Below are 24,521 nucleotides of genomic sequence, written 5' to 3' on the forward strand. Positions count from 1 at the left end.
GTCGACGGACGAAGGTAAACCCTAAACCTTTGGTAGTACTAGGGAGTACTGGTTTTGCTAGTCGAGCATGGTAGTAGTGATTGAGTATGCTTTTTGATGCGTAGGCTTGTGCTAGACCTGATTAGCGGTATTGCGTAAGGCTAGGCTTGCTGTGATAGAGGTACGAAAGTACTGTCCGAGATATCCTGGTTGAGTATACATTCATATATGTGTTGCATGATTATGTGGTGCATTGATATATGTCTTTGATGCATGCTATTATGTCACGTTTATTACTGCACGTTGCATTTCACGTTGAGCCGTATCTCCTTCGAGATAGCCTTTACTGTTGAGCTGTATCTCTTTCGAGATAAGCTATATCTTGGGGCCGCTCAGCCCTGTCTTGTGGACGCATGGACACCGAGAGTACACAGTGGCCGACGGGTCGGGAGGGCTTCGGTGGTCCGGGACATTTTAGGTCCACGTCTGTCTTGTAGTGGATGCAGTGACCCAGAGGTGTACCGCGCGGCACTATCCACTTGGCGCCTCTAGACTGAGCATTTTGAGATCCTTTGTGATTCCTGTTTCTTGACTACCCTGGTATCATATCATAGCATGTGCATTTCATATAGGTTTGTATACTCATACTTTTGTACTGGGCGTTCTTATCGCTCACGTCCTCGGTTTTGTTTATTCTTGGACACCCCATTCCCACGGGGCAGGCCTCAGGTTGGATGGCTCAGGAGGAGCAGGAGGAGGACGTTGAGTAGCTGGTTGGTTTAGTTTTCAGTGTTTTCCATTTTATTCGATATGGTTGTACCGAATATTTTTATTCTGGGTTATTCTAGATTTCGATTGGGTTGTATAACGTTTGATTCTTTGGCCTTTTCCGCATTTAACTCTGACTTTTTATTAATTAAGTTAATTGCATGCTTAGTTCTCAATTAGTAGGTGATTCTGGAACGGGTCACTACAAATAATTGTCTGTCTGGCTGAATGATGGAGATGGGTTGTTTATGCATAGATGCTGTGTGGGGCCCTTAGCTCCTAATCGTTATTATAACACAATTTGATTAGGGTTAAGTAATCACAGCGGAAAACGGGTTTAAAATTTCTTTTACGACGAGCCCAAAACATCTCTTCTAGATTCATAATACTAAAAATAGTATTTAATCTCAAATCATAAAACATGCCCACACGAAATCAAAACCAATCGTATACAAACAACTCATATCCTCGGGACATGCCCCGGTATATAGATACATATACATATATACTGGGAACAAGACATAAACAAAACCTCAGCCCAAGCTTTGGCTCCCTCCAGAAGTACCCTCTCTGGCCTCCTGAAATCCTGGAGTACCTGCCATTGTCCACACACAAAGACAACAACAGCCCCCCTTGGGGGTGAGCAAAGCTCCGTATGGAACAACCAATCATATATACCACAGATATCTAAACAATGATATATGGTATGCAATGCATGTATGTCGTGGAGGTATCAGGTCAAATGCCCTTCCACTGAGCACATGTCAGAATCAATCGAATCGCTATCAAATCAAATCAATGCTCGAGCTGGCACACCGGCCGATATGGGAATACACATATGACAACGTCGACGAAGCGTCGTCAATCCCACATCTCATATCCAATCATATGGGGCCACAATTGTCTATGCTTTACGGGTCATATAATACCGGCATAGCGATTGTGTTCACAAACCCCGGAATCCAATCAAATCATATCAGGGTATCCAAGGATCATAGCTCAACGTGCATGTCATGTATCGATGTATGCATAAAATGATGTGTGTTAACAAAACATTTATTTTATACATCGATACTCAAATCTCAATGTCATGTATGCCACATCAAATCATCAAATAGGCACATAGACATGTATTCCAATCCAATCCAATCAAATCAATCCAATCATATATCATATAATACAGATACCTGTCGTATGTTACCCGGTCGCAACATACCTCAATTCTTCGTTCCAATTGATGTAGCCTGAAGATACTGATATAATACTTGATCTACATCAATAACATATTCATTCCAATCAATAACACGCTTCAAAACCATTAATATGAGTTTCAAATATTATTTGAAACTTCAAAAATTCATATCAAATCAAAATCATATCATAATTCAAGTTCGACTTCGAATACGAGTTTATTGTCGGATATTCTACTACATATCAGAAATTCAACTTCAAATACATAATATTCCAGCACCTTGATATTTAAAGCTGATGGAACTGGAAGAAAATTACCTCAGTCAGAAGCCCTCAACGCGCAGATCACAAATATATAATTTGTTTCGCGTTTAGACAGCGTTTCGAAGTCGAATCAGACGAAAGAAAATGAAAATCTCTCGTGTTCTCTCGAAGCTACGTAAATGAAATGAAGAATTCGAACAGCAGAAATCATTCTTATCTTGCCACCGCTCTCGCGCTCGGGCGGTAGAATTCTTGCGCCCGAGCGCGAGACATTCTGTCCCCGAGTTTCATTTGTGCCGCGCTCGAGCGGTCGAAAGTTACCGCTCGGGCGCCGCATGTTCTGCCCGAACATCACCTTCCAGATATCCTGGCGCTCGGGCGGTAATTTTCTACCGCTCGGGCGCCACACGTTCTGTACAAAAGATTGGTTTTGTATTAAATTGGCGTCCGGCCTCTCAAATCAATTCATACCACCTCAATTCATATACAATATTCGTTTTTCAATCTCATTTCTCAATTCATTGTCACGATATACATCAATATACATAATCCATGACAATTTCATTAATTATCGATAATCATACAAGATTTGCGATAATACAATACACGGTCCTTACATGCTGCCTGTGGAGGAATAACTGAACTTTGTTCTTGCTCTTTTGAGTGAGTGAGCAACTGACTTTCTTCATGTTCAGCAGTTTCTTGGTCTGCTGGTTTTGCTTGTTCGTCAGTTTGAACAACTTGTTCAGCAGAACTTTCTGACTGAACAGGTGCATCAGTTTGAGCTTTTTCTGCTGCAGTTATTTCTTTTTCTGATTTTTGGGTTGGTACTTCAGTTTGGTCTTCTGTTTGAGCAGATATAAATGTTTCATCAACGAGTGATTCAGTTGGTGCTTCAGACGATATCTTAATATCTTGCTGTGGTTGTTCAGCTGAATGAGCAACTGAGTCATACTGAGCTTCTAAGGCAACAACTTGACTGATTTCATCGATGTTTGCCAAGGATAGTTCTTCTTCAGAGTATAACTGATGTTCTGTCTGAGAGGATTTAGGTATTTCCTGAACTGGCTTTTCAGTTGAACGTTGTGGAGATGGTTCTTTTTGTGGAGAGAAGGATAAATCTTTTTCAGTATTTGATTTGAAGGGTTTTTCATGAATAACTAGTTCCTGATCTTCTTCCCAAAATCTTATTTCCCTTTGTAGGCTACTAAGATCAGCGTCCAGTTGAGTGAACACAGCTCTATCATTGTATACAGTTGGACTTGTTGGATGGTAGTTGGACTTCAGCTGTGCTACCATTTTTGCTAGCTTTTTGACCCGAATCTGATCGAAGAAGTATTTTTGCCTTTCCAATGCTTGTGAAATTGTAGCAGCTTTGACTACTTTCATCACGATTGCTTCTAGTTTGATGAGCTTTTTCAGTTGAGATCTATGCTTCAGTTCTTTGGCAAAGATTTTTGTTCTGAAGCTTTTCCAACAGTCAAAAGATTTTAATTGTGATGTGGCAAATGCATTGACCTGTTCCCAAACAAGGTCAATGTGTGTTTGAATGGCATTGGATGGTCGGGTTTCTTCAACTAGCTGTCCTTTGCCTTTGTCAGTTGAAAGAGTGTGAAGAAGATCCATTCCTGAGTGTGTTGATTGCACTGGTTCCCTTAATATTATACCTTTAGATCTGGCCCTATGCAAGATGGTAGGATGATTTACAAGGGTTAATGGGGCTTCAACCTTAGCTGTTGTCTTGGCTTTGGTAACTGGTTCATCAGGTGAGAGTATCTGCAACGGTATGGCTTGAATGGGTTGTTGATCAGCTGATTGGATAACTTCCATTGTTGTTGTTGTTTTAGTTCTTTTAGTCCTTGGTCTTTTGACAAGCCTAGGTGAAGGAGTTTTCTCTGCATCTGATTCACTGAGAATCAGTTTCCTTTTTGCTGTTTTGACCTTCTTGACTGGTGATGACTCAACTTCCAGTTTGGCTTTTGATTGCAAGATGTTTTTGGCAGTAAAGACTTTGAATTTTGATGATATTTCAGCATTTTCAGCTACTAAACCCTTCAGTTTTAACAGATAACTGATTTGTATAGCAAAACCACATGATTGTTTGGATGACTTGAGCATATTCTTCAAGATGTTAAACAGAATATATCTTCAATTTACTTTCTTTTCACTCATGATTATGGTCATTAACTGGAATTTTTCGAGTGTAAGAGCAGCATAAGAACCGGCTTTTGCTAATATTCCCTTTGCTATGATATCAGCTAGCAACTGATTTTCTGGTTTCAGTTCCTTCTTTGGATCGGAAACCTTGATTTTTCGTCCATCAGCAGATAATCGAGACTGCATTTCTTCAATGTCCTGAGTTTTTACTTCAGAAAAATTTACATAACCTTCAGTTGATAAGGAAAAGATTTCTCCGAAAGATTCCTCAGAAAGACGTAGCAGCTGATCATTGATAGTCACGGATACAGTATCATTATTAGTGATAAATCCTTTTCTGTAGAATTCATTGACCTCCTTGAGATATATCTTCTGAGAAGATTGTCCTAAGAACATCCTGAGACCTGTCGACTCAAGCTTTAGAAATACATTCTTAACATCTGCTTCTTGAATCGATAGAACCGAGTTAAAATCGATGACCATTGCATTTAATATGTGAGCAGGAGTTTGAGTCGCCATTGAAAGCTGAATGATTTCCTGTAGAAACGAAAAATATAGATTTCCTTTGAACAGTGAGGATAATCGTGATTGTAAGGAAGACGAACTGAATCAAAGCGGGTAAAGTACTTTTGTTTGTGACTGTTTGAATTATCGGACACGTGTCAGTCCAGGAAAATTTTGAGGAAAAAAAATTTGTGTACGTGTGCTGTAAGCGTGTGTACAATTTTGAGCGGTTAAAAATGTGTCCACGTTATAAACTGAAATTCATCATGATTTGGCAGACAGTCATGTCATTTGATTTGGAATATGATAGGTTTAATTAGGTAACTTACATGAGAAGATTAGTGGAATTAGCAACTGAACGTTCAGTTAGTGAGGCTGAGTTCTTTCAGTTGAAAATACACGAATAACTGTCTTCTCAGTTAACCTTTTAAACCACCATTCCCCATAAATAGATGTGTTATTAAAAACATAAAGTCGATTAAATAAGATAATCCTGAGGCTTAGTAGAGTAATCATCACTTAAGAAAGTGTCCTTTCATTTTCCCGACTTGGCCTATAAATAAAAATAAAGGAGTTAGTCACAAGTATCAGTAAAAATAATGGAAGGAGCAAGTAGTTCAAACGTCTCTCCACTTTCGCTTGAAGCTCAAAAGACTGCCATTGAGGACAAGATTTTTTATGCCAGTCTTTCCTATTGGGAAGAGTTACAGGAGCTGGAGCTTCTGTACAACTCTGGGAGGGTTACCACTTTCAGGCGGATGGCCCAGCTGAGAGAAGTGCGAAGGCACTTAAACATTGCTGTAGAGGTGGATGCTTTCAAGGAGGGCCATCTCTATGAGCTGATGCTTCGCAAGGAGCTGGAGATTCTTAATGGCATTGCTTCTTCCCACAGCTTCTGCAAAACTTCTTCCTCAGATCTAGCTGTTTGGATGAGGATGTGGATAGCTAGTGTAGAAGAAATTTATGAAAATGTAGTTCTCTCCAAAATTTAAGGATAAATAAAATCTTTATTTTGATAATGCGTCGTTTTTCTTTGTTTCTGCACACAATGATCTGTATGAGATTTAAACACATGGAGTAATGACACACTAAGAAACATCAGTTGTGATAAGTAATCAAATGAACTGTTGAGAAACTAATTATCATAAGTTGATGATAAACTGATACTATTTAAACAGCTGTTAAGAACAATCAAACTGGTGTCAGTTGATAATGAACAACTGATAACTTAAAAGTCCTCGGTATATGTGAAATACTCTTTAATTGACTTGAGACTCTTCAGCTTCTCCATTGTCATTTTCCTATAAATAGGATGATAGTGATAAAACATGTGTTTTAATATCAGTTCAAAAATATTTCAATATGTCCGTTTCTGATGCATGCAGCAGCACTCATGTCCATGTGACTGAGCAATCAACCCCTCGTTTAATAAATATCAAAAGAAAGATGGAGATATATGTCCTACAGAAAGTGTTGTCAACATGGGAGAAGATTCATGAATTGAAGATGATTAGTGACAGTGATGCTGTTCCTACTCGTGCTCAGGAGGCAAGAGCATTGAAGTATCTTGAACGTTTTGAAGTTAGGCATGTTAGAGATTTGGTGGAGGACAACTATCTTTTGGAGGCATTGCTGTGGAAAGAGTGGCATGTTGTTGATAAGATTTCGAAATCTAGGGCATTTTCTAGAGTTCGAATTTATGAGTTAAATGATTGGGTTAGAGCATGGCTAGATTCAGTTGATGCCATGATATCTTCTGTAAAATGAGAACGTTGGTATTCATAATAAAGTGTTATTTTCTATTTGTTGTGTTCTTATTTTCTGTATATGATTCTGTTAGTATAACAATATTACTAAAAATTTCTAAGATAAGTCGATTAAACCAAGAATATTTCGAAAATAAGAAAACTTAGCCTCAGGTAATGGTTTTGTGAAGATGTCAGCTGCTTGCTGTTCAGTTGAGATATATTCTAGCCGAATATCCTTTTTTAATGCATGATCCCTGATGAAGTGATGCCTGACATCTATATGTTTGGTCCTTGAGTGAAGAACTGGATTGTAGGTGATGGCAATTGTGCTAGTATTATCACAAAATATGGGTGATTCTGTTGATGTTACTCCATAATCCTTCAGTTGTTGCTGAATCCAAATCAGTTGTGCACAACAGCTACCAGCAGCAAGATATTATGCTTCTGTTGTTGAGGTAGCTATGGATGTTTGCTTCTTGTTGAACCAAGAGATCAGTCTATCTCCTAAGAATTGACAAGATCCACTTGTACTTTTACGATCAAGCTTACATCCTGCATAATCTGCATCTGAGTATCCAACTAAATTGAAGGTGGAGTCTTTGGAATACCATAGTCCAACATTTTGTGTATCCTTAAGATATCTCAGAATTCTTTTGGCAGCTGAGAAATGTGATTGCTTAGGGTTTGCTTGAAATCTGACACACATACAGACAACAAAAACAATATCAGGGCGACTAGCTGTTAGGTATAACAGTGAACCTATTAACCCTCTGTATAATGTCGCCTCTACTGATATTCCCCCTTCGTCAGTGTCTAATTTAACGGATGAGCTCATGGGAGTTGTTGCAGCTGAACATGATTCCATACCAAATTTCTTTAGCAGCTCATTTGTATATTTTGTTTGACTAATGAATATGCCAGTTTCCAGTTGCTTCACTTGCAGTCCAAGAAAGAATGTCAGTTCACCCATCATACTCATTTCAAACTTATCCTGCATTAACTTAGCAAACCTTTCACACAATTTGGGGTTAGTTGACCCAAAAATTATGTCATCAACATAAATCTGAACTAATAAGATATGATTATTTTTAGTAAATTTGAATAAGGTCTTATCAACTGATCCAACTGAAAAGTCATGATCAGTTAGGAATTTTGAAAGAGTTTCGTACCAAGCCCTGGGAGCTTGTTTAAGACCATATAATGCTTTGTTCAAATAGTACACATGATCAGGAAATTTGTGGTTTACAAAACCTGGAGGTTGTTCGACATATACTTCTTCTTGTAACTGACCATTTAGGAATGCACTTTTCACATCCATCTGATAAACTTTGAAGTTTTTGTGAGATGCATAAGCAAGAAATATTCTGATTACTTCCAATCTTGCAACTGGAGCATACGTCTCATCGTAGTCAATTCCTTCTTCTTGCTTATATCCTTGTGCTACTAGTCTAGCTTTGTTGCGTATAACTGAGCCATCCTCATTTAGCTTATTCCTGTACACCCATTTTGTTCCTATAATGGTTTTTGAAGTTGGTCTTGGAACTAAGTTCCAGACGTTATTGTGAGTGAACTGATTCAGCTCTTCTTGCATAGCATTTACCCAGTTAAGATCAGCAAGAGCTTCATCAGTTTTTCTTTGGTTCCAGTTGTGAGACGAAGGCTGAGTGAATAAATAAATTTAACATTTGATTGTGAGTTCTTACAGGATCAGATGGATTTCCTATTACTAGATGAGGTGGATGTGACTTTTTCCATCTGTATTCTGTATTTGTTGCATCAGCAACTTCTTCAGTTAACATCTGAGTGCAATTTTCAGCTTCAGTTAATGTCTCAACAGCTGGTATTTGAGTGTTATCAGTTTCCTTTAATAACTGATTGTTGTCATTGACTTCCTGATCATTTAATTGATCTAAAATCTCTGGTTCTGGTGTTTGGAAGATGTCTTGATTGTTATGACTTTCATCTTTATCATCATCGTCCAAACTTATATCTGTCAATCGATCAGCTAGCTCAACTTGATCATTTGGCTTATCAGTTAGTACAGTTTCATCAAAATTAACATGCGCGGATTCTTCAACATTTAAAGTTTTCTTATTAAAGATTCTATAAGCTATACTAACTGATGAATATCCATGGAAAATTCCTTCTGCAGATTTGGCATCAAATGCCTTTAAGTAATTTTTACCATTATCATGAATAAAGCATCTACATCCAAATATTTTGAAATAGGTGCTTATACTTTTTCTTCCATACCAGATCTAATATGGTGTTTTCATATGATTCTTATTAATCATCGATCTGTTCTGAGTATAACACGCAGTGTTTACTGTCTCTGCCCAAAATCTTTGAGAAAATCCCAGAATCAGCAAGCATTGTTCTAGCAGCTTCTTTTAGGGTCCGATTTCTTCTCTCAGCTACACCGTTTTGCTGAGGAGTTCTTGCTGCTGAGAGCTCATGCTTGATTCCAGTATTTTCTAGAAAATTTGAAAGTGTTTGATTGATGAATTCAGTTCCTCGATCAGATCTGATTCGATCAATCCCAACTGATTTTTCATTTAAAAGTCTTTTGAAGAGTTTAATCAGTTGTGCAGCCGTATGGTCTTTGGATTTTAGAAATATAACCCAAGTAAATCTTGAAAAATCATCTACGACCACCATGGTGTATTTCATTCCCCCTAAGCTCATGACTGGAATTGGACCAAAGAGATCCATGTGCAATAGTTCTAAGCATCGGGATGAAGATTTACAGCCCTTGTTTTTGAAAGAAGATCGTACTTGTTTTCCATACTGACATGCTGAGCAAAGTTTTTCTTTTGAAAAATTTATTTTGGGCAAACCAGTTACAAGTTCATGTTTACTCAGATAAGCAATGGATTTAAAGTTTAAATTATTTTAATCTTTTATGCCATCACCAGTTTTGAGATGAATTTGAAGCAATGAAGCAAACTGGTGCATGAGGCTGTTCATTCCAACTGACTTTATATGTGTTTCCACATCGTTTGCCAGTTAGTATGATTTCATCAGTTGATGTTTTAACTGAGCATGATTTTTTATCAAATTGTACCAAAAATCCATTGTCGCATAACTGACTTCTACTAATCAAGTTATATTTTAGATTTTCTACCAATAAAACATCTTTAATAGTAAAGTTACCATGGATAATCTTACCCTTACCCACGGTTTTACCTTTGGAATTATCTCCGAAACTGATGTTTGGACCACTATATTTGGTCAGTTGAGATAGCATACTTGCATCTCCTGTCATATGTCGTGAGCAACCGCTGTCCAAATACCATATTGAATTTTTATCTGTACCTGTTACCTGCAAGCACATACATAATATGATTTGGTACCGATATCTATTTGGGTCCACGACTTATTAGTCCCTTTGGAATCCATACTTGGATTAGTCTAACTGTCTTTCCAGTAGCTATGTTCCAAATTGTTTTTCTCGGCTTCTGTGTGTTAGGTGTGTGTTGTACAGATGACACAGTATGCATTTTGATTTGGTTCGACTGATTGTTTAGTCTGTATCTTTTCTGGACTGGTTTGCAGTTGTGATAATTCGAATAGTTATTTGAACGATTCCTTCCAAAAATTTTTGATGACTGACTTACTGAGTCAGTAGAGATTTTTGGACTGTAACCAACTCCATGTCTTTTGCCCTTATACATATTCTCAATGGATTGTTCATTCATTTTGCTAGGCTCAAATTTTTCTTGATCTACTGTTGATCTGACAAATTGAATGTACTTTCCTTGTTTACTGTCAACTGTGGTTGTGTATCTTTTGAAAGTGTTTCTCCTTGATTACTGAACCCTAAACCAGTTTTGTCAGAAACTGATTTTTGAGAATTATGCATCTCATTCAATGCAGTAGACGACTTATTCCAAGATTGAATGAGTTCAGTCTGTTTTGAATTTTCAAGGATCAATTTCTGGATCAGTGACTGATCTTTCTTTTTCTCCGCTTTTAGCTCAGCAATTTCCCTTCTTAGACTCAACTCATCAACTGATTCATCAGTTTGGTTTTGTTGTCTATGGGATCATTTTGCTTTGATTTCATTTCCTCAAATGATGATGCAAGTTTCTGGTACTCATTTACCATATCATGCAATGTCAAAATGAGTTATTCTCTTGTAAAATCAATTGAACTAAAATCAAATACCTGTTGACTTGTAGATTCTGCTTCAGCATCATTTGCCATTAGACATTTGACTTCCTCTTCATCACTTGAGCTATATGAGCTTTCTGGTTCTGATTCATCACTATCAGTTTATGCCCATTTGGATTTGTTCACTTCTGCTAATAGAACTTCGTATTTCTTTCTGTTGGTTTTCTTATCATCTCTGGGCCTTCTCTTATGCTCATATGGTTTTTTTCTTTTGTCAGTTGATCCTTGTAGAACTCATCTACTAATCAGATTGATTTTTGAGTGTCTTAGATTCTCAATTTGCACACCTTTGACATTAAATCTTCAGGGAGAGATCTCAAGACTTTGTTCCCAATCTTTCATTGGGCATGGGATCTCAAGGACTGTGAGCTATCCTAGAAAGTTGTTGTCTCAAGCCGGCTATTACTCAGAAGAATAGACTCCTTGTGCCCCCTACCTTCAGTTTCACATTTTGATGTCCACCATCCTTTACTAGTTTTACGCCGCTTCAGATTCCTTCCAATGTTTCTTGCAGCATTCCAATGCCTCTTTAGCACAGACACCAATTGGTGATAAGATTGACATCTCTTGTGTCAATGACAAATATAGCATTGAGAGCCTTGGAATTGAAAATTTGAATTTGGCACTTCAGCATTGTCCATGTACTTTCGGGGTTTTTGAGCGGGTCTCCATCAGCATCTCAGATCTTAGTGGACATCCAACCATCAAGTACACGTAGCAAGCTTTTCTTCAATGGATTTTAAAGACCCCGTCATCTTTACTTTCCCAATGATCGTTGTCCATCACAACCGGAGGGTCTCAAACACAGTATTTGATGATGCTTCCATAATACTTGTTCACTGGAAACAAAAACAAACAAAAAACAGGATCGCATTAGTATGTCAAGCGTAGGCTCTGATACACCAATTGAAGTTTCGTGTTCACTAGACTGAATGAATGACCGCACGTGGTGTGAAGTGATTGTGTATCAAGATATTAGGTGTTGGGAGTAGTGTTGTACACCCACAACAACCACTGCAGCGGAATTATCTCATTTTAAGATACCAACAACACAATTGGACTATAACAGAGCTGCAAGGATAAACTGCACAAGTAAAGTACTGTGCGGTTCCTCAGAGGCAAAAAATTCCACTAGAAACTTTGTAAGTTACAAAAATCATCTAGGGAAAGAAGTAAAACAAACCCCTTCATCAAGGGCGTTAGAGGTAAATGCCATTCCAAAACTTCTACAACCAAGGTGTATGACCGGTATCCAAGAGCATTACCACGAGAAGGAACAAAGTCTCACAAATAAACAACTCAACACAATGATTAGGTGTGGCGTCAAGGATGTAGCACTTCTCGGCAACAATAGTACGATTTGTGCTCCATTGCAAATCTTCCGACCACCATTTATTCTATGTTAATCCCTTTGATGTCCATCTCTAATAACTTCCACTCTCTTACGCCGCCCGCGTTTTGTGCTTGCGCGTCCTATTTAACTTCGCTAGACAAAAAGCAATTTCATTAGGAAAAACAAACTTTTAAAAAATACGGATAATATCTTAAAGATATTGTGAGATCATATCATGAAAGATGTTAAATATCATATCAAACTCTAGGAAGGCAAAATATTAAAGATATCATGATAGTGTTTCCGGAAAAATCCTCAGGCAACGATCGGTCAAGCCTCCTGCAGGTAGATTCAAACTTCTCAATTTCTGGACTAGGAAACAATAAATTGTATTTCTTGGTCTGAATTCGGTATCTAAAGGACTTTCGGCAAGTATTTCTTATCGGATGGTCATGCTGCACACATTGTGGGAAGATCTCAAAGAAAAGATTTCACGCAAAAGTAATGACAAGCATATTTTTCACATTAAGGCGTGATTTATCCATCTGCTCAAGAACCAATTCCATGGGTTGTCTATTTCCCGCAACTCTAAAGCGATCTGAGAAGATAATTGATGAATTCGTAGTACACTCTGTATGTAGTGTGGAAATTCACTTGTGAAGGAGTTAGGGAAAATGGATGATACTTCCGAGGATTACATCATGAATCTTTTCTCATGGTTAAATGAATCTTTTGCTCAAATTCGAATGTCAAATGTTAATACTTGATCCCCTTCCTTCCATCCAAATCGTGTGTTCGCTGGTGTTCCAAAGAGCGTCAGGCGAGCAATGGCTCACGTACTTCGTCCATAATCATTCGAGGAGACATGTCATTTGCTCTCCCAAAACTGATCTATTGAAGATCTCAGTTGTTCATAATTTTTTCATAGATGAAGACCCTCTTTTTTCCATTTCACATAGACAATGATCAAAAGTTAATTCAATATATCTCATTGCGATGTATTAAGCATAATGGCCCATCATTTCGCGTGATTCCCGAGTGTTTGTGTGTAAGTGGGTGAGACATGAGACAAAATATATCATGTTCGGTTTGTGTTATACATTTTTTTTTTATCGTCAAATGAATCAAACGAAAATTTTCTAGCTATTAAAAAATGATGATGCGTTGAGCTTTACCATCAAACGAGTGAAGAAGTAAAATCTTGAAATACCTTCTAGTTTTCTTATTGCAGCTTGCGTTTGCTTTTGTAAAGTTCTCCCCTGCAGTAATTCTGTTCTTCCCTCCGCAGTTCTGAATGTGGTAGCACACATAAAATTACATATGCACTGGCATCCTTTGCCTATTGATCAGATATATTTATAAGCCATACTTGTAATTGTGACGAGCAAAATAGAAAAGGGAATAGTTTGAAGAAGTACGCCGAAAACTATAGAAGTTCTCCATTTACACTTCCCAAGTAGCAGAGCCAACGTTTACAGCTTTTCTTTTCCAGGATTATAGATCACAGCTGCTCTCAGAATTCTTACTCTTATTCTTTTTGGACCCACTCTTGTCATGGTGACTGGTTCATCAACCGGCACATCCCTTGATCTCCAGTTTGGAGGCGTGCATGCTTTCAAATTCTGACAAGGGGTGATAGAAGGAAGTCGAAGAGAGAAGACGATTTCCTCTCGGATGAGGACGTGGGATTTACTACTCTCTGGACTCATTTGGGGGGCCATGTCCCGCCTTTCGAAAATAACAACGATCAGTTTAAACTAGAATAGTTGCGGAAAGTAATATGAATTGAAAGCTTAGAATACGAAAAACTGAAAGAATATGCAAAGAGTTGTTCTGGTGTCGGAGAATTTAATTATCCTACGTCACCCTTCTTATAACAAGGATAGGCATATCCACTATAAAGACTTGATCAAGTACAACACTTGTACAGACCCACTTCATTTTGGACTTACAAAACTGCCAAAACTGACTATTAGTTTACACAATATTTTCAGTAGTAACTGATATTAGCATCAATGATTCGAAACAGCTTTTAGATAGTGCTAATAAGCTGAGAGATTGTAGCCTTGATTGCATCGAATAATTCAAATGAGATTGAGCTGGCTGAGATTTTGACAAGATAAAGCAAGCTTATCGCTCTACTTATATCTGCTGTTTCTTCAGTTATATTATACTCATTTTAACGGTAACTTTGGATAGTATTTGAATTAGTATCCGTTTGACTTGTCCACTTCTCATTCTCTTGGGCAATGGTTCTCTTCATGAATTGTGATTCGGCGTCTTAATTGCAATCGCCGAAACACATTGTTCTATGCTGTTGAATGATTGTTTGAGGTGCCGAAGTTCTTGTAATCTGTTATGACTCCTTTGTTCTTTCCCGAGAGTCTCAGTGAGAAATGATAGAGTTGTATCAGTTTGCATTATGATCATTGTATCAACTTGCTTCAGTTGCCGGAATTGCTTGTGACGCATTAGTTTGATTCCATATTTGTTAATCGATTGATTTATGTTTGTCCAAACTCAGAATCTAGTTTCCAACAAATTTCCCCATTTATGGTGTTTTGACAAGAAACTAAGTGATTTAGATCAATAACTGAGTCCTTTGTAGATTCGCAACTGACTTATAAAAAAACTGGGCAACTGTAGGATAACATAACATTGAGAATATAATTCTGGACTCCTTTGAGTATAATATAAAATCTGACGCAATAATATTGGATGCCTTGAGATAATATAAAAAAGATCGTAAAATATTCTGATTAAATCCTCTTTCAGTGCTTTGTCTTCCCCCTTTTTTCAAATACTCCATTTTGTCTGAAGCCTTCGGGACGTAAATGGATAGAAGTTTTACAGGCTAGGGCTTGCGATGGGACGTGAGGGACGGGATGAATGTTTTTGTGAATGATGCTATTCGATTGAAACAGAGGTTTCCAGCGCTCAACTCCTACTCTGTACATTCTGAGTTGTTGCAGAATGAGTAATAGCCCATTCTTCTTTTCTTGTACTAGGTCCTGCGAAGGGTCCATGTGTGCTTGAATTGTTTCGTTTTGCCTGAGTTCAAATTCAATCGACAGACATCCAATTGACAGTATGCAAAACGCTGTTCGAGTTGGATTTTCTGAATTTCAGCTAGCATTGCTGCATACTGTCTGTATGTTTCTGAATTTCTCAAGAACAGTACCATTTTGTGGATGAATTGGAGCTGCTGGCTGGCGTTTCTGATAGGCTTCGATGATTGTCAACCGAACTTAAGCTTGATGGTCCAGTTCCAACCGTAGACTGATGCTGGGTGGGAATGGTTTCTATTTGAGATATGTTGGTTTGATTTTGATCAAATAATGTCTGTTGGCTGTGAATGATGGAGATGGGTTGTGTTAGCTAGATGCTGCCTGTGGAGGAATAACTAACTTTGTTCTTGCTCTTTGAGTGAGTGAGCAACTGACTTTCTTCATGTTCAGCAGTTCTTGGTCTGCTGGTTTGCTTGTTCGTAGTTGAACAACTTGTTCAGCAGAACTTTCTGACTGAACAGGTGCATCAGTTTGAGCTTTTTCTGTGCAGTTATTTTCTTTTCTGATTTGGGTTGGTACTTCAGTTTGGTCTTCTGTTTGAGCAGATATAAATGTTTTCATCAAAGAGTGATTCAGTTGGTGCTTCAGACGATATCTTAATATCTTGCTGTGGGTTGTTCAGCTTAATGAGCAACTGAGTCATACTGAGCTTCTAAGGCAACAACTTGACTGATTTCATCGAGTGTGCCAAGGATAGTTCTTCTTCAGAGTATAACTGATGTTCTGTCTGAGAGGATTTAGGTATTTCCTGAACTGGCTTTTCAGTTGAACGTGTGGAGATGGTCTTTTTGTGGAGAGAGAAGGATAAATCTTTTTCAGTATTTGATTTGAAGGGTTTTTCATGAATAACTAGTTCCTGATCTTCTTCCCAAAATCTTATTTCCCTTTGTAGGCTACTAAGATCAGCGTCCAGTTGATGCAACACTAGATAGACTGAGGGATGGGGAGGGAGTTGACTAGCTGTGCTACCATTTTTGCTAGCTTTTTGACCCGAATCTGATCGAAGAAGTATTTTTGCCTTTCCAATGCTTGTGAAATTGTAGCCAGCTTTGACTACTTTCATCACGATTGCTTCTAGTTTGATGAACTTTTTCAGTTGAGATCTATGCTTCAGTTTTTGGCAAAGATTTTGTTTGAAGCTTTTCCAAAGTCAAAAGATTTTAATTGTGAAGTGGCAAATGCATTGACCTGTTCCAAACAAGGTCAATGTGTGTTTGAATGGCATGGATGGCGGTTTCTTCAACTAGTGTCCTTTGCCTTGTCAGTTGAAAGAGTGTGAAGAAAGATCCATTCCTGAGTGTGTTGATTGCACTGGTTCCCTTAATATTATACTTTAGATCTGGCCCTATGCAGATGGTAGGATGATTTACAAGGGTTAATGGGGCTTCAACTTAGCTGTTGTCTTGGCTTTGGTAACTGGTTCATCAGGTGAGAGGTATCTGCAACGGGATGGCTTGAATGGGTTGTTGATCAGCTGATTGGATAACTTCATTGTTGTTGTTGTTTTAGTTCTTTTAGTCCTTGGTCTTTTGACAAGCCTAGGTGAAGGAGTTTCTTGCATCTGATTCACTGAGAATCAGTTTCCTTTTTGCTGTTTTGACCTTCTTGATGTGTGATGACTCAACTCCAGTTTGGCTTTGTTGCAAGATGTTTTTGGCAGTAAAGACTTTGAATTTTGATGATATTTCAGCATTTTCAGCTACTAAACCCTTCAGTTTTAACATATACTGATTTGGATAGCAAAACCACATGATTGTTTGGATGACTTGAGCATATTTCTTCAAGATGTTAAACAGAATATATCTTCAATTTACTTTCTTTTCACTCATGATATGGTCATTAACTGGAATTTTCGAGTGTAAGAGCAGCATAAGAACCGGCTTTTGCTAATATTCCCTTTGCTAGATATCAGCTAGCAACTGAATCTGGTTCAGTTCCTTTTTGGATCGGAAACCTTGATTTTTCGTCCATAGCAAGATAATCGAGATCATTTCTTCAATGTCCTGAGTTTTTACTTCAGAAAAATTTACATAACCTTCAGTTGATAAGGAAAAGATTTCTCCGAAAGATTCCTCAGAAAGACGTAGCAGCTGATCATTGATAGTCACGGATAAGTATCATTATTAGTGATAAATCCTTTTCTGTAGAATTCATTGACTCCTTGAGATATATCTTCTGAGAAGATTGTCCTAAGAACATCCTGAGACCTGTCGACTCAAGCTTTAGAAATACATTCTTAACATCTGCTTCTTGAATCGATAGAACCGAGTTAAAATCGATGACCATTGCATTTAAATGTGAGCAGGAGTTTGAGTCGCCATTGAAAGCGTGATATGATTTCTGTAGAACGAAAAATATAGATTTCCTTTGAACAGTGAGGATAATCGTGATTTGTAGGAAGACGAACGAATCAAAGCGGGTAAAGTACTTTTGTTTGTGACTGTTTGAATTATCGGACACGTGTCAGTCCAGGAAAATTTTGAGGAAAAAAAATTGTGTACGTGTGTGTAAGCGTGTGGACAATTTGAGCGGTTTTAAAATGTGTCCACGTTATAAACTGAATTCATCATGATTGGCAGACAGTCAGTCATTTGATTTGGAATATGATAGGTTTAATAGGTAACTTACATGAGAAGATTAGTGGAATTAGCAACTGAACGTTCAGTTAGTGAGGTGAGTTCTTTCAGTTGAAAATACACGAATAACTGTCTTTCAGTTAACCTTTTAAACCACCATCCCCATAAATGAGTGGATTAAACATGTGTATGATTAAACTTAATATTAAACAATGAAAGTCCCTCGACCTTAAATAAAATAAGTTGCCCCCCACATCTTAGAAGGTCCTTAATTTCCCGACTTGGCTATAATAAAAAAAAGGAGTTCACAAGATCAGTAAAAATAATGGAAGGAGCAAGTAGTTCAAACGTCTCTCCACTTTCCTTGAAGCTCAAAAGACTGCATTGAGGACAAGATTTTTTATGCAGTCTTTCCTATTGGGAAGAGTTACAGGATGGAGCTTGCTGTACAACTCTGGGGGGTTACCACTTTCGGCGGATGGCCCAGCTGAGAAAGTGCGAAGGCACTTAACATGTGTAGAGGTGTGACTTTCAAGGAGGGCCATCTCTATGAGCTGATGTTCGCAAGGAGCTGGAGATTCTTAATGGCATTGCTTCTTCCCACAGCTTCTGCAAAACTTTCCTCAGATCTAGCTGTTTGGATGAGGATGTGGATAGCTAGTGTAGAGAAATTTATGAAAATGTAGTTCTCTCCAAAATTAAGATAAATAAAATCTTTATTTGATAATGCGTCGTTTTCTTTGTTTCTGCCACACAATGATCTGTATGAGATTTAAACACATAGTATAGTAGTAATGACAACTAAGAAACATCAGTTGTGATAAGTAATCAAATGAACGTTTGAGAAACTAATATCATAAGTTGATGATAAACTGATACTATTTAAACAGCTGTTAAGAACAATCAAACTGGTGTCAGTTGATAATGAAAACTGATAACTTAAAGTCTCGGTATATGTGAAATAATCTTTAATTGACTTGAGGCTCTTCAGCTTCTCCATTGTCATTTCCTATAATAGGATGATAGTGATAAAACATGGTTTTAATATCAGTTCAAAAATATTTCAATGTCGTCGTTTCTGATGCATGCAGCAGCACTCATGTCCATGTGACTGAGCAATCAACCCCTCGTTTAATAATATCAAAAGAAAGAGTGGAGATATATGTCCTACAGAAAGTGTTGTCAACATGGGAGAAGATTCATGAATGAAGATGATTAGTGACAGTGATGTGTTCCTACTCGTTGCTCAGGAGGCAAGAGCATTGAGTATCTTGAACGTTTTGAAGTTAGGCATGTTAGAGATTTGGTGGAGGACAACTATCTTTTGGAGGCATTGCTGTGGAAAGAGTGGCATGTTGTTGATAAGATTTCGAAATCTAGGGCATTTTCTAGAGTTCGAATTTATGAGTTAAATGATTGGGTTAGAGCATGGCTAGATTCAGTGATGCCATGATATCTTCTGTAAAAATGAACGTTGGTATTCATTAATAAGTGTTATTTTCTATTTGTTGTGTTCTTATTTTCTGATATGATTCGTTAGTATAACAATATTACTAAAATTTCTAAGATAAGTCGAATTAAACCAAGAATATTTCGAAAATAAAGAAAACTTAGCCTCAGGTATGGTTTTGTGAAGATGTCAGCTCTTGCTGTTCAGTTGAGATTATCTAGCCGAATTATTTTTTAATGCATGATCCCTGATGAAGTGATGCCTGACATCTATAGTTTGGTCTTGAGTGAAGAACTGGATGTAGGTGATGGCAATTGTGCTAGTATTATCACAAAATATGGGTGATTCTGTTGATGTTACTCCATATCCTTCAGTTGTTGCTGAATCCAAATCAGTTGTGCACAACAGCTACCAGCAGCAAGATATTAGCTTCTGTTGTTGAGGTAGCTATGGATGTTTTTCTTCTTGTGAACCAAGAGATCAGTCTATCTCCTAAGAATTGACAAGATCACTTGTACTTTTACGATCAAGCTTACATCCTGCATAATCTGCATCTGAGTATCCAACTAAATTGAAGGTTGAGTCTTTGGATACCATAGTCCAACATTTGTGTATCCTTAGATATCTCAGAATTCTTTTGGCAGCTGAGAAATGTGATTGCTTAGGGTTGTTGGAAATCTGACACACAATACAGACAACAAAAACATATCAGGGCGACTAGCTGTAGGTATAACAGTGAACCTATTAACCCTCTGTATAATGTCGCCTCTACTGATATTCCCCCTTCGTCAGTGTCTAATTTAACGGATGAGCTCATGGGAGTTGTTGCAGCTGAACATGATTCCATACCAAATTTCTTTAGCAGCTCATTTGTATATTTGTTTGACTAATGAATTGCCAGTTTCCAGTTGCTTCACTTGCAGTCCAAGAAAGAATGTCAGTTCACCCATCATACTCATTTTAAACTTATCCTGCATTAACTTAGCAAACCTTTCACCAATTGGGGGTAGTTGACCAAAATTATATCCAACATAAATCTTGAACTAATAAGATATGATATTTTTAGTAAATTGGAATAAGGTCTTATCAACTGATCCAACTGAAAATCATGATCAGTTGGAATTTTGAAAGAGTTTCGTACCAAGCCCTGGGAGGGTTTAAGACCATATAATGCTTGTTCAAATAGTACACATGATCAGGAAATTTGTGGTTTACAAAACTGGAGGTTGTTCGACATAACTCTTCTTGTAACTGACCATTAGGAATGCACTTTTCACATCCATCTGATAAACTTTGAAGTTTTTGTGAGATGCATAAGCAAGAAATATTCTGATTACTTCCATTTGCAACTGGAGCCTACGTCTATCGTAGTCAATTCTTCTTCTTGCTTATATCCTGTGCTACTAGTCTAGCTTTTGTTGCGATAACTGAGCCATCCTCATTTAGCTTATCCTGTACACCCATTTTGTTCTATAATTGTTTTGAAGTTGGTCTTGGAACTAAGTTCCAGACGTTATTGTGAGTGAACTGATTCAGCTCTTCTTGCATAGCATTTACCCAGTTAAGATCAGCAAGAGCTTCATCAGTTTTCTTTGGTTCCAGTTGTGAGACGAAGGCTGAGTGAATAAATAAATTTAACATTTGATTGTGAGTTTCTTAAGGATCAGATGGATTTCCTATTACTAGATGAGGTGGATGTGACTTTTTCCATCTGTATTCTGTATTTGTTTGCATCAGCAACTTCTTCAGTTACATCTGAGTGCAATTTTCAGCTTCAGTTAATGTCAAACAGCTGGTATTTGAGTGTTATCAGTTTCTTTTAATAACTGATTGTGTCATTGACTTCCTGATCATTTAATTGATCTAAATCTCTGGTTTCTTGTTCTCAGATTATACATGCGATATGCACGACTATTGATGAATAACCAAGGAATAAACATTTGTCACTTTTAGAGTCAAACTTTGCAAGATGGTCTCGGTCATTCAAAACATAACATACACACCCAAAAACATGAAAATACTTAGGTTCGGCCTCTTTCCCATGATGATTTCATAGGATGTCATAGTAGAACCACTCCTTAAGTACACACGATTTGAAATATGACATGCTGTGTTTAAGGCCTCGGCCCAAAATCTCTTTGAAATATTCTTTGAACTCATGACCCTAGCCATTTCTTGCAGTGTCCTATTCTTCCTTTCGGCTATTCCATTTTGTTGAGGAGTCTTAGGGGCTGAAAATTCATGAGTTATCCCCTCTTTTCACAGAATGATATAAAATGTGAGTTTTCAAATTCTTTACCATGGTCGGTCCTTATCTTACCAACCTCAGATATGTAGATTAGTAATCTTAGCATGTAATTTCTTAAAACATCAAATGTATCGGATTTTTCTCTAAGAAAACTTACCCATGTAAAGCGAGAGAAATCATCCACACAGACACATGTATATTTCTTACCTCCAAGACTTTCCACTTCCATTGGACCCATAAGATCCTGTGCAAGAGTTCGAGACACCGTGTTGTCCCAAAGTGTTGCAACACTTGATGGGGAACACGTGTTTGCTTACCCTTTTGACATGCACCAAAAACATACGGAATTCCAGAGATAAATCCAGGCATACCTCTCACAGCATCGTACATACCAAGATTCTTTAATGTCTTGAAGTTTGCATGTCCCAATTTTTGATGCCACAGGTTCAGTTCACTCACCTTTGAATGATTGCCACATCAGGTCTTCTCCAAGTTGTAACAATTGTCAGCAGACCTTGTTGCCTATCAAAATGCGCGTATTAGCATTATCAAACACTTCACAATTGTCTTTATCAAACTTAACATGCAAACCATCATCACAAAGTTGACTTATGCTTATTAAGTTTGAGTTAAGGCCTTCGACGTAAAGCACATTGTGTAGATTAGGCAGTCCATCAACATTCAAGGTTCCTTTGCCAGCAATTTTTTCCTTTTGCACCTCCACCATATGTCACATGACCATTCCGTAGTTCAACATAGTCAACAAATGGTCCTTAGAGCCTGTCATGTGGCTGTGAACAGCCACTGTCAAAGTACCATATTCCTGCAATGTTAGTCTTTAACGAAGTATAGATAACAGAACATTGAATACTAGCCTTGGGTACCCAAACCTTTTTACCGATGGCTTTCTGTTGGCAGTGTTGCGCCGAGTGTTTGTACAACACCTGTGGCAACACCTGTTCAGATTCCCATCTTTTGTAGTCATCTCTAAGTTTAAAACAGTAGGGTTTGATGTGACCAGGTCTAAAACAGTAGTGACAGATGAAGTGACGTTTCCTAGACTTGGACTTCTTGGTAGATAATTGCCTCTTTGAAGGAGCACCTTTACCAGTGTGTGGATCATTCGGAGTTCAGCCTTTTCCTTGACAAAGACAGTTGGCTTTCTTTCAATATTGGATGATTCTCCAATTTCAAACAGGCTATTTGAATAACCTAGTCCAGCTTTGTCATTCTTTCCATTCATCAGAAGTGAATCAAGTTTAGATGTACTTGTATTAAGCTTAGCAAGAATTTGAGTTGCTTTTTCAAGCTCCTCCTTGACTTTGCATAACTCCAGATCTTTCTTGCTCAAGATTACTTCAAGTCGTGATACTTGAGACTTCAACTCAGTGTTCTCTTTGGATAGAATTGTATTCACTTTATTTCGTTTGATTCAGTCTTCATACAATTCCTCATACATTGTCTGCACACATTCCAGAGTGATCTCATCATCATCTACTTCCTGATTTTCAGACTGACTTGTTTCATCAAGGGTTGTAGAATTAAGACACAATGAATTTGGAGAGATGTTGCGGCCAGGTATTGCAACACCGGTGGCAACACCCAAAGGATTGATTGCAATGAACGCTTCTCCTTGATCACAGCAGACAACGATGTTTGATTTTCAGATTCATTTGATCCTTGATCATCATCAGACTCTTCATCACTCAAGGTGACAGTCATGCCTTTGTTTCTTCGAAGTCGATTGGCACATTCATTGGCATAGTGTCCATATCCCGAACACTCTCTACATTGCACTGAGTCCAGATTTTTGACATTTGAATGGATCTGCAATTCAGTTTTTGGTCGAAATTGTCCTTTCATAGGAGCAAATTTTTGAGCTTTTGTAGAAGTGGTGATATTTGACAACACTGATTTTTGGTCCAAGTTTCTTCTTTTCTCTCATAGTCTTCAAGTAGTCACCAAATTTCTTAGTAAACAGATAAATTGATTCTTCACCTAAATCAGATTCATCCACCTCTTTAGACAGTTGAAGGAATTCATCATAAAATTCAATTGAGGCTTCAAGGGCTATTGTCTTCCCTTTATCCTTCCTTTGTAAATCAAGATTCATCTCAAAGGTTCTGAGAGAACTCATTAACTCATCAGATTGATTTTTGAAGTGTCTTTAGATTCTTCAATTGCACACACTTTGACATTAAATCTCTCAGGGAGAGATCTCAAGACTTTGTTCACCAATCTTTCATTGGGCATGGGATCTCCAAGACTGTGAGCTTCATTAGAAAGTTGTCTCAGCCGGCTATCGTACTCAAGAATAGACTCCTTGTCCTCCATCCTCAAGCTTTCAAATTTTGATGTCACCATCCTTAGCCTAGTTTTACGCACGCTCTCAGATCCTTCACAATGTTTCTGAAGTATATCCCATGCTTCTTTAGCACAGACACAATTGGTGATAAGATTGAACATCCTTGTGTCAACTGAAGAAAATATAGCATTGAGAGCCTTGGAATTAAAATTTGAAGTTTGCACTTCATCAATTGTCCATGTACTTTCGGGTTTGAGCCGAGGGTCTCCATCAGCATCCTCAATCTTTAGTGGACTCCAACCATCAAGTACACGTAGCCAAGCTCTTTCTTCAATGGATTTTATAAAGACCCTCATCTTTACTTTCCACAATGAATAGTTTGATCCATCCAACACAGGAGGTCTAAACACAGTATTTGATGATGCTTCCATAATACTTGTTCACCTGGAAACAAAACAAAAAAAAACAGGATCTCACTTAGTAATGTCAAGCGTAGGCTCTGATACCAATTGAAAGTTTCGTTTCCCTAGAATGAATGCGACGTGGGTGAATGTTGAGTGTATCAGATATTAGGTGTTGGGAGTAGGTGTTGTAACACCCACAACAACACTGCAGCGGAAATTATTATTTTAAGATACCAACACACAACTTTGGACTATAACACGAGATGCAGGATATAAATCATGCACAAGTACAAAGTACTTGTGCGGTGCCTCAGGGCAAAATAATTCACTAGAAAAACTTGTAAGTTTACAAA

General features: G+C 37.9%; 1 protein-coding gene across 1 annotated transcript; it reads right to left on the bottom strand.

The window, feature by feature from the left end:
- Positions 1-23,595: 23,595 nt before the first annotated feature.
- LOC140810350 (uncharacterized) lies at positions 23,596-24,195 on the bottom strand. The gene has a single exon (XM_073168223.1). It carries the CDS (start codon positions 24,193-24,195, stop codon positions 23,596-23,598), a length of 600 nt encoding a protein of 199 aa, XP_073024324.1.
- Positions 24,196-24,521: the final 326 nt, after the last annotated feature.

This window comes from Primulina eburnea, chromosome 13, assembly GCF_022965805.1.
Source record: "Primulina eburnea isolate SZY01 chromosome 13, ASM2296580v1, whole genome shotgun sequence".
Taxonomy (NCBI): Eukaryota; Viridiplantae; Streptophyta; class Magnoliopsida; order Lamiales; family Gesneriaceae; genus Primulina; species Primulina eburnea.